This window comes from Quercus suber, unplaced genomic scaffold (assembly GCF_002906115.3).
Source record: "Quercus suber isolate HL8 unplaced genomic scaffold, Cork oak 2.0 scaffold_466, whole genome shotgun sequence".
In the NCBI taxonomy this organism is placed as follows: Eukaryota; Viridiplantae; Streptophyta; class Magnoliopsida; order Fagales; family Fagaceae; genus Quercus; species Quercus suber.
The window spans coordinates 210469-221109 of NW_027069917.1; the positions used below are offsets into that span (position 1 = coordinate 210469).

At 31.6% G+C, this 10641-nt stretch overlaps 1 protein-coding gene across 1 annotated transcript; it reads left to right on the forward strand.

Annotated features, from left to right (window-relative positions):
* The first annotated feature begins 8150 nt into the window (after nucleotides 1–8150).
* LOC136062904 (uncharacterized) lies at nucleotides 8151–9730 on the forward strand. Its single transcript, XM_065762618.1, has 4 exons — nucleotides 8151–8898; nucleotides 9031–9201; nucleotides 9308–9450; nucleotides 9602–9730. Exons 1-4 carry the CDS (start codon nucleotides 8151–8153, stop codon nucleotides 9728–9730), a joined length of 1191 nt encoding a protein of 396 aa, XP_065618690.1.
* Nucleotides 9731–10641: the final 911 nt, after the last annotated feature.

The window sequence follows — 10641 nt, forward strand, 5'->3', positions numbered from 1 at the left end:
TGAATTTGTAAGCCTAGTTATATGACTCTTGGTCTCTCTTACCTCTTCATCTAGCCTAGTGAGCATAGATTCAAACTTTTGATTTTGCTCACTTTGCCTTTGAATGAAAGTTCTAAGTGCATCCTCCAGGGAAGGTCAAGATGATGATGATGCATGTGGTGAATTAAAATTCCATGGAGTAGGAGGATTCAACACATTGTCACTCTTATAACTCAAATATGAATCGTTTTGCATATTTGGGTTATAATTATTAGAATATGAAGAATTATTTGGCCAATATGAATTAAATGCATGTACTTGTTCTTCTTGCACATTTAAGAATGATGAAAGTGATGCACATTCATTTGTAGCATGGTTTATCTCATGACAGATTTTACATACCTCCATTAGGTCTCTCTAAAGTTAGCACTAACACTCTTACTTCCTTTCATTTTAAGTCCCTCTATTTCTTTAGTTAACATGCTGAGTTTTGCACTCATGTTATCATCTTCCCTCAACTTGAAAACACTTCCACTAGAAGTAGTAGTGTTAGATCTAGTCCTATTAGTGGAGTCCATAAGGCTAGGTCTAGTCCATGTGTTAGAGTTTTTAGTAATCTCATCAAGATAATCCATTGCATCTTCGAGTTCTTTTTGTAAAAAGTCTCATCCGCATGAGAGTTGAACAAACTGTCAGTCCCTAGGTGTAAGTCCTACATAAAAATAGCTAACCAATCTCCAATCTTCATACCCATGAGTTGGGCAAAAATTGAAAAGATTTTTGTACCTTTCCCAAGCTTGGTATAATGTCTCATTCTCTCCTTGGACAAAACTAGCTATCCTTCCTTTTACTTACTGGACTTTTTGGGGAGTAAAATGTTTCTTAAAAAATTCTTGGGCCATCTCCCCCAATTACCTATAGACCTAGGTTTCAAGGTGTAAAGCCAACTTCTTGCCTTATCCTTAAGAGAAAAAGGAAAGAAACGTAACTTAGCAGTCTCAATAACATTTTGTGCATAGAAACTACTTATTACCTCTTCAAAAGCTCTAACATGGACATAAGGATTTTCATTTTCTTGTCCCCTAAAGTCAGGAAGTATTGCTAATAAACCTTGTTTTAGTTCTACATGTGGTGCATTAGGTGGAAACATGATGCATGAAGGAACATAATATGCCTCTCTTGTTATGCACAATAAAATAAAATAAAATTAAAATAGAAAAGAGAAACAAAATAAGGAAAAAAAATGGAACAAAGTTACCAATAGAAGAATTTCCACCGGTTGTGCTTTGCTTCCAAAAATTACCTTTGATCACGCAACAGCTCCCTAGCAACGGCTCCAAAATTGCTTGCTCACTCCTAAGTGCAGGAGATCGTAGCAATATAATTCTCGGAGTACCGAGGGCAAACCACAAGGAGGGGGGTAAATTCAAAGACAATGTAATATATATATATATATATATATATATATAACTTTTGGTGAAGATGAAGAATAATTTTTGCTTGGCAATTTTAAACAAGAATAATAGTGATAACTGATTTAAGTCAATAATGTAAATACTAGGGCATTAGGGTGTTTCCCTATATCGATATGAAATTTTTTGTGATCTAAGAAATTATATATTTCATAAATAATTATTCTTATACAATTAATTACTTATGATTCTTTTGAACTGAGACAATTTAAGAACACATGATAACCTAAATTAATATGCGGTTAGAAAAGTTTTCAGAAAAAACCCATTCACTTTAAAACCTCATTTCCATTTGAAACTATTAGAAAATGTTGGAAAATTTAGACCTCGGTTGATAGAATTAACAAGTTTTAAATCCAAGTTGTTAATTAGATTTATTATGAATAAAACTTGGTAAAACAAACAAACATCAATATCATGTCAAAATCATGTACAGCGGAAAATTAAATAAGACAAGATATGATAACTCAGGAAAACCAATGAAACAAACTAGTTTCATAGTAAAAAACCTGAGGGAAAACCTTCCCGAAAAGCAATCTACTGTAGTAAAGAGAAGTTTCAAATCTAGTACAAAACCTTTGTCCCTAAACACTACAATCCCCGTAGATGAACTTACAGCAGAAACATTCTTCCGTTTCAGAACCTCTAAACTCTTTAATATATGAATGCCACCCTTTTTGCACGAATCCCAGTACGTGACTAACCAAAAGATGCATGGCTCCCAGTATGTGAATAACACACCAACTTGAAGAAGATGTTGGCTGCAAAGTTCTTCACTTCATCAACAATGAAGATCAAGAAGCACTTGGTTACAAAACCCTAAGGCGTAAAGACGCAGTAACTTCTTTTAGAGAGAATAAGATATCAGTCACTTTATGCATATGTTCTCCTTGTATTCTCTTATGTGACGGCCTCTAAAATAAGCCTTATATATGTCTAGGATTGTGAGAAAAGAAACCCTACACAAATACATAAGCATGGGCTGAAAATCTAAATTTCGTAATTCTCGATTGATTGAGAGGTGTCGAGAAGCTATCGAGGGGATAGAAAGTTTCTCGATCAATCTACATAGTTATCGAAAGGTATCGAGATTGCGATAAAAAGAAGCTGAAGAGCTTGATAGATAGCCTAGCTATCGAGAGGTGTCAAGTTTTAAAAAATCAGCACTTCTTCACTTGTTTCTTGGACAGATTTGCATGACTCCAATATTAGACTTGAACTCTTGTTCCTTGAAGTATTAAATACATCCTAGATCTACCCAAATACAAGTAAAGTATATTTTGTCAAAGAATTAGCCAACTACATAAAATATTAACATATGTTCCTAACATAATTCACATATGTCCTAACAGAAAATCATCTAAACAATAAGAAAAACATGATTAAACTTATTGAAAGTATGGAAGAACTAATACATCAAAAGAAATCTAATTGAACAATCAAATATGTTGTTGACAAAATCTTAGAAAGAATTACAATGAATATTCATACCATATAGAAGAAACATAACCTCTAGTCCTAGCAAAGAATTTAGGCTACTATTAGAGAAAGGAAAATACAAGGTTTTTTCTCCAAAATTCATTCTGTCCAGCCTCCATTCAAAACCCTAACGTTAAAGTGTCCAAAGAAAAAAAAATTTTATTATTTTACGGTATGTTTCGTAACTGTTTTTTCCCCTTATTTTCTGTTTCCAAAAACAATTTTCTATTTTTAAGACTAAAAAACTTGTTTAGCAACTCAAAATGGACAAAAAACAAAAACTGTTTTCAAAACTCAATTTGTAAAGGAAACTGAAAACATGCAAAATGCTGTTTTCAGTTTCTAATTGTTAAAAGTCAATGAAAACACGCATTTAATTTAATGAATCTATCCCATTTAATGAGTTAGTATTAGAGTTCAAATCCTAGTAACAATATATCTTAGTATTTTCTATTTTTTTTTCAAAATACTATATTTTTAATTTCAACTAACCAAACATATTTTTGATTTCCAAAATACAAGAAAATTGTTTTTTCATTATATTCTCAAAAAAAGGTTTTTGAAAATAGAAAACAAAAATTGTTACCAAACATAACCTTAATTTTCGTCCAAATTTACAGTAGTAAATTGTGAGTTAATTTCGGCCTTCAAAAATTGTGAATTTCAAAAAACTCAAAACAGAAAAGTTGTAGATATTTAAGCCACAGTTTCAACTCATATGACCTTGTGTCAATTGGAATTTTGAGGAGAAAGATACGCCCAAAATACTGATCAGTTCTCAAATCTAATTTTTCCTTTTCAGATTCTACCTCTTTGATTTCTTTCCTTATTTGAAACTTCCACACATGGTAGACAACCGAAGCACTCCAGCTTCACCTCCTTAGACATTTAAGCATAGTCCTTTAGCTCCTCTTTAATTCTAGTTGGGCCTCCATTCTCCCATAAACTCCTGTAAACTCATCTTTTTCACATGATTTACTGAAAGTAGAAAATTACACGTAATGAATGACATCTTATTCAAGAAATTATGTAAAGATAAATAATAGGGACTAATGCTAATCATGGCTTAGTTATACAAATGAAGCATAGTAATAAGGAGATAACGCCCACATAAATATATAACAAGTATACATTTTAAGGCGTTATTAGCATGTCCATGTGATTATGCATGACTTACCTCACTGCACCACAACACCTATACATCAATGCATGTTCATTTTTATGTGCATGTTCATAGTATTCATCAAGCATGAAACCCTAATCATGCAATCTAAACAAAGAAAGATTAAAACATGTTATATTGACCTAGGACCTAAACATGTGAGAAATAAACAAAACAGAAACTAAAACATGCATTTAAACGGAATAAAAAGCAAAACAAGCAATTTTGGGTTTCTTGTCTGAGTTTGTGTATGCATGTTGAAGCATGTGTACACAGAATCAAGAGGATCATGCACGAGCTTGCGTATGCAACCTTGCCTAGAAACACAGCAAGCAAACCCTAATCAAATCTACTTTAAACATCTTAACATGCTTTCTAATCAATCAAAAAACAAATCTAAACTACACTGGAAGATATTAAAACTGAAAAAAAAGAGATAAAGAAAAACAAATAAAAAGATTAAAACAAGAACAAGTACCTCACACAAGAAGCTTTTAGAGCTTGATTTTGACCGTTCCCCTCGATTCATATACAGGGGTGGTGTTATGTTCAAGGCAAGGGGTTCAAATGAACCCCTTGACTTGTCAATTTATATATATATATATATATATATATAAATTTTTTTAACTTTTATTTTGACCCCCTAAAATAAAAATTTGAACACCTTGATCCTAAATTTTATTTAAAACCAACTAAAATAAATTTGAGTATGATCATCTTAATTCTACTTTCACAATATTTTCACAATAAATGTTATATGGCAAGTTGTAACTGATTTTTATTTGGACCCATAATTAACATCACTTTTTACCTACCATTAACAACTTGCCACCTAGATTTTGTTATAAAATTTTTGTGAAAGTATTGTGTATTGAATATTATTAAAAAAAAAAGTTTCATTTTTGCTCATTTGTTAAAAATATATGTATATTCTCTGCAGGACTTTGGCTTACTTTACTGTTGACAGCAAAATGAAGCTATTTTTTCATGCACTTTTTTTTCCATAAGCAAAAAATTACACTACTGTTACAACCAATATATCTCTATCTACATTTGTGATTCTTTCCCATTCTCTTTATCTCCCTCTCTCTCTTTTGTATTTTCTTAGTTTTTCTCTTTATTTGATCAAATTGTTTGATAAATACTCTATAGATTTTCAAGTCCAAGAAGTTTTTTAGTGCTTGCTTAAATTTCAAGAGAGCGAACACATGTATGATTAAAAATCCATACATGATTCTAAAAAAAAAAAAAAAAAAAAAAAAAAAAAAAAAAAAAAAAAAAAAAAAAAAAAAAACCACACACTTCAAAAGCAAAATCTTATATTAGTTACTATTTTTTTTTCTTCTTTTTTTCACATTACTCTTAGCTCTACTCTTACATGTGTTAGTATTCTTCTTTATCATATATTTTTATTTAATTGATAATACATATAAATATAATAAGTTGATAATAATTTGACAAAAATGTATGATTAATTATTTAGTTATATTTCTTGTCTTACTAATCTTTAAACTATTAATAAAAATTTTATATTATTGTACAATATAGTTGTATTATATACTGAATTGTATTTAGAATACTATTTTAGATTATTGTATATAATATGGAAGTCGTATGTACAGAAAAACAAAATATCATTTTATTTTTTATTTACTCACATGACAAATTTCTTGCTCTATTATTGTTGAACCCCCTGAAAAAAATCTTACAGTCGCCACTGTTCATATAAAAGAAAAACAATACTAGAGGGTTAGAAAGTTTAACTAGAAGGTTTTGGACTAAAATAAGTCCTAGCCAAGAAACTTTAGTTTAGGATGCTTTTCAAATTAAAAAGCTTCTCTTGAATCACTATTTTGGAGTAGATTCTATTTGTTTTTGGGAAAAGGGTTGTGGGGCCTTTTTATAGTGCTCAAAGAGAAGGGGCGAAGGAAATTGCAAGTGATGTGGGATTGCCTCTGCCATAATTTTGAGTAAAAAAAAAAATTGTCCTTGCAGAAATCCTAAAACCCTAGTTGCATTCGCATGCTCTTGGTTGCATATTCATGGGGTTAAGGAGCCTACGTATGCACCCTTAGGGTTTCTATCAGGTTTTTCTTTCTTCCAAAAGAATCTTTCGTTTCCATAGCTAGGCCCTAGATTAGCCCTAGAGCTCTTAATGTTATTGTCATTGGGGAATGAAGGCTCGAGTTGTAAGAGATACTAATTCTTTGAAGTGGAAGCTTCATTAACTTTTGAGTTTCTTCCCTTTATTAGACTTAGATGATCTTGATTCATTATTAATTGTTTTGCATGATTTAAAAATTGACTTCATTTGATTGATTAAGAAAGAATTAACTTTACTTTTATGTTGCCATTTAAATTCAAATTGATTACCTTAATTATCTTGAAACTTTTTAAGACATCTTCCTTCAATTAAGCGTTGATTGAATTATTATTTTAATCTTGAAGAATCTTAATAAATGTTAACTTTTCTTATGTTTAAATAATCAATTGGTTTCCAAAAGAGATTGAATCCTAATTGACTATTGACTTAAATCTTTTAGAAAATATTGAGCACTAATGAGTCGAAAGTCTTCCTTACTTGTCTTTAATTCTTTTAATTGCCTTGTAGGGTTAATGTCAGAACTAGAGAGTGGATGAAAGAGAAGGGTGAAGATGCATTAGGGTTTAGGCTTAAAGAAGGAAAAAAAGAAAAGTCTTAGATATCTTAGGTTTTATTACATGTATTGTACAAAAGGAAACAAAACAAGGCAAAAGATATGTAATTAAAAGCATACAAAAAGAGTTTAAGGAAAGATAATAAACTTAGATAGCTTAGGTTTTGTTACATGTATTGTACAAAAGGAAACAAAACAAGGCAAACGATACGTAATTAAAAGCATACAAAAAGAGTTTAAGGAAAGATAATAAATCATAACATTAAAAGCAAATAAAACATAAAAGGCAAGAAATTTGGATTCTGCCTAGATTGGTGTATGCTGTAAGAGCGTACGCATCTTTCTACTAGTATATGCATCCTTCTACCAATGTATGCATTTGAACTTCAACTGTGTGTGTGGAGCAATGGTTTGGAACGGTTCTCTTAGTGTGTTTTAGGTGACCCTAAATGGTATGCTAACAAGCTTGAATGTGATACCAACTAATGTTTTTATTAGGTTCTAAAGATTTAGGATCTATATGTATTAGAACTTCAGTGTGTAATGTTGGCAAACCATGACCAAAACTTAGAGTCTAAAATTAGGCTGCTCAAAGTATGTTTATTGTGAAGTTGGAATCAAGTAATTGCAAAAAATTACAATTCACTTTCTGCAAGGCTCGATCGATCGAAAATTAGACTTGATCAATCGAAACTTGTGCAGATTGTTTTTCTACAGAATTTTCCAACTCAGCCTAAGCCCATATGACGTGTAGGGTTTTATGTTTTGCCTTAAGTGTAAAAGGAAAAACCCTTGACACGTTTTGTTGTTATCGTTTATGCTGTGTGTATGAATCTCTTATGAGATCTAGAGGTGTTTGCCTTCTTACACACTTAGGGTTATCAAGATTAAGATTAATGTTGAGAGCTTGGTGATTGTTTCAATTGTTGCATAAAGAGCTTAAAGAAAAGACAAGTTGGAGTACTTGTGGTTGCTGTGAACCTAAGAAAAAAATAGTCCGTGAACTCAGAGCTATCACGTGATCGTGGTAGTAAGTTTTTTGCTCGAGGTAGCAATAGGATGTTAGTGGTTTAAGTTACTATTGTAAAACTTCAATTTTTTCATGGTGGATCTATTTTACCTTGAGGATAGCTAGGTTAAATCCGCCCCATATTTTTTACTAGTTTGGTTTTCTTAGGTTATCATATCATTGTATTCTTTATTTTTCGCATTATTTACATGATATGATTTATTTGTGTTAACCTAGATTTGAATAATTTACCTAAGTTAATCACTTAGCTAAATAACTAGGCTAATCTGTTTGTGTTTAAGGGGTCTAAAAACGTACAAGTGATATCAAAACAGGTTAGCTCTAGTATTTAGATCCTTTTATCTAAGAGTTGATCCTTGACCCCTATTGTCATGGAACATGGTCACTCTCTTGTGATCCCACCTCACTTTGATGGGAATAACTATGCCTACTGGAAAGTAAGGATGAAAGCATTCCTAAAATCTATTGATGAGAGAGTCTGGAATTCCCTTGAATACAGATGGAAAAAGCCCACTATTCTTGTTAGTGAGTGGCAAACTTCTAAGAAAGAAGCAGCCGCTTTTAATAGCAAAGTCATGAATGCTATTTATAACGTTGTTTCTATGGAGGAATTCAAGAAAATCTCTAATGTTGAGGTTGCTCATACTACATGGAATATTTTCCAAATTGTGCATGAAGGCACAAAGACAGTTAAGATCAACAAACTACAACAGTTAACTACTAGATTTGAAAGTATTAGAATGTCTGATGATGAATGTTTTAATGAATTCTATGCTAAACTAAATGATATTGTTAAATCTACTTATAATTTAGAAATCTATGATCAACCTAAGACTGTTAAGAAGATACTTAGATCTTTGACTGAGAACTTTAGACCCAAAGTGATTGCCATAACTGAAAGCAAGGATGTGGAGTCCATCCCTGTTGATGAACTTGTAGGATCTTTCAAGTCCTATGAGTTAGACATACTCAAGACAAACAAATCTAAATCAATGGCTCTTAAGTCAGTTGATGATGTTGATGGGAATGGATTTGATGATGAACTCTCTACTACAGAGATTGCTTACCTTGCCAAGAATTTTAGAAATTTTCTTAGGAACAATAACAGAAGGACAAGAGGTAAAAACAATGTTGAACCTAGAATTTTTAGGAGGAATGATCCCACTAAAGTGAACAATACTGAAAAACCTAAAGAGAAAGTAGGTCAAACCTCAAATAATTCTATGGGTTAACAATGTTTTGGTTGTCAAGGGTATGGTCATATGAAATCAGAATATCCTACATTCTTGAGATCAAAGGGTAAAACTATGGCTGTAACCCTTAATGATGATGAAATTTCTGATAATAAGTCTGGTAGTAATGAGGATGGAAACTTCATTGTTTTCACAGCAACTGCTATAGTTGATGAAAGTATTGTGATTGGTGAGAACCCTTTCTGATGGGGAACTCTCTAAGAATATTGATTTGCAAGAAACCTATAATAAGTTTTGCAAGGTTGCTACAAAGGAAGCTATGAATGTTGATTTAGGTTTACAAAAAATTGCTTCTCTTGAACTTGATAGGAAGAATTTGCTCATTAAAGTGTTTGATGCTAATGAATTGCTTGATAAGGTGAAGACTGAGAATATGTTGTTGCTTGATAAAGTTAAGAATTTAGAACTTGAATTATCTGTTGCTAGAGAACAAAAATAGGTCTACTAGTTCTAAACTTGAACACATGTTAAGTATTCAAAAGTCACCCTTAGACAAAACTGGTCTAGGTTTTGAAGATAGCATCTCTGTGTCTAAGAATCATTCCACAAACTTTGTTTCTTCTTCTTAGCCCCCTGTGAGTAAGAATGTCAAACCTGTAGAAGTTACACCTTTTAAGAAGATTATGGTTGATCTTAAAGATTTTAAGCCTAAGAATTCCACCCTTCCTAAGGATAAGTTGCATGATATACCTGCATGAGTTTGTCATTTTCTTGGAAAGTCTAGGCACATTCGTCCAAACTGTTTTAAGTTGTAAGCTACTAAGTGAGCAAATAAGCCAAAAGTACCTGTGCCTCAAGCATAAGATCCCATGGTACTTGTTGGTGAATTGGTAAAGGTTTTAAGCCTTTATTCCAATCCTGGAGTTGCTCATCATTCTAATATAAATAATAACTTCAATGCAAGAGTTGCATCTAAAAAGTTTTGGATGTAAATGGCTCGATCTAATTGAGACTTTTTGACATAGTCCTTGTGATTCATCTCTCTATTCTTTGTGACCATTCTTCTTTGCTGTTTTTTTTTTTCCTTGTTTCTAGGATTTGCATTGCATAACATTCATGCATTTCATACTAGGTTGTTTTTGTTATTATTTTCAAAAAAAAATTTTAAAAAAAAACAAAAAAAAGGGAAAAGGAAAGAGACAAATGTGTTTTGCATTATTTTTCTTGGATTTGAAATCAAGGTTAGCCATATTATCTTTACATAACATATTTATGCACCTTGTTTAGCTTGGATGAACTTATTTTATTGTACTTTACTAGTTTGAGCTTTGTAATGCATGTTGTGTAGGAGTTGTTTATAGTTTTTAATCACATGATCTTGATCTTAAAGTCACATGCTTTTAATTGTAAGGACTAAAAAATCCTAAGAGAAATGCATAAATAACCATCTCACCATTGTTTACTAGCCAATCATGATCACTTTAGTGCATATCATATGATTTTGTGCTCGAGCAAGTGTAGCACATGCATAAAAAGAACATAAGGTGTAGCCTCGGCTTATAATAAAATTCAAATTGAAATAAAATTGGTGTGTACATCATCTTGGCTATCTTAAATAGGTTTCAAATCAAATAAAATTGGTGTGTACATATGAGGCAAATCAAGAAAT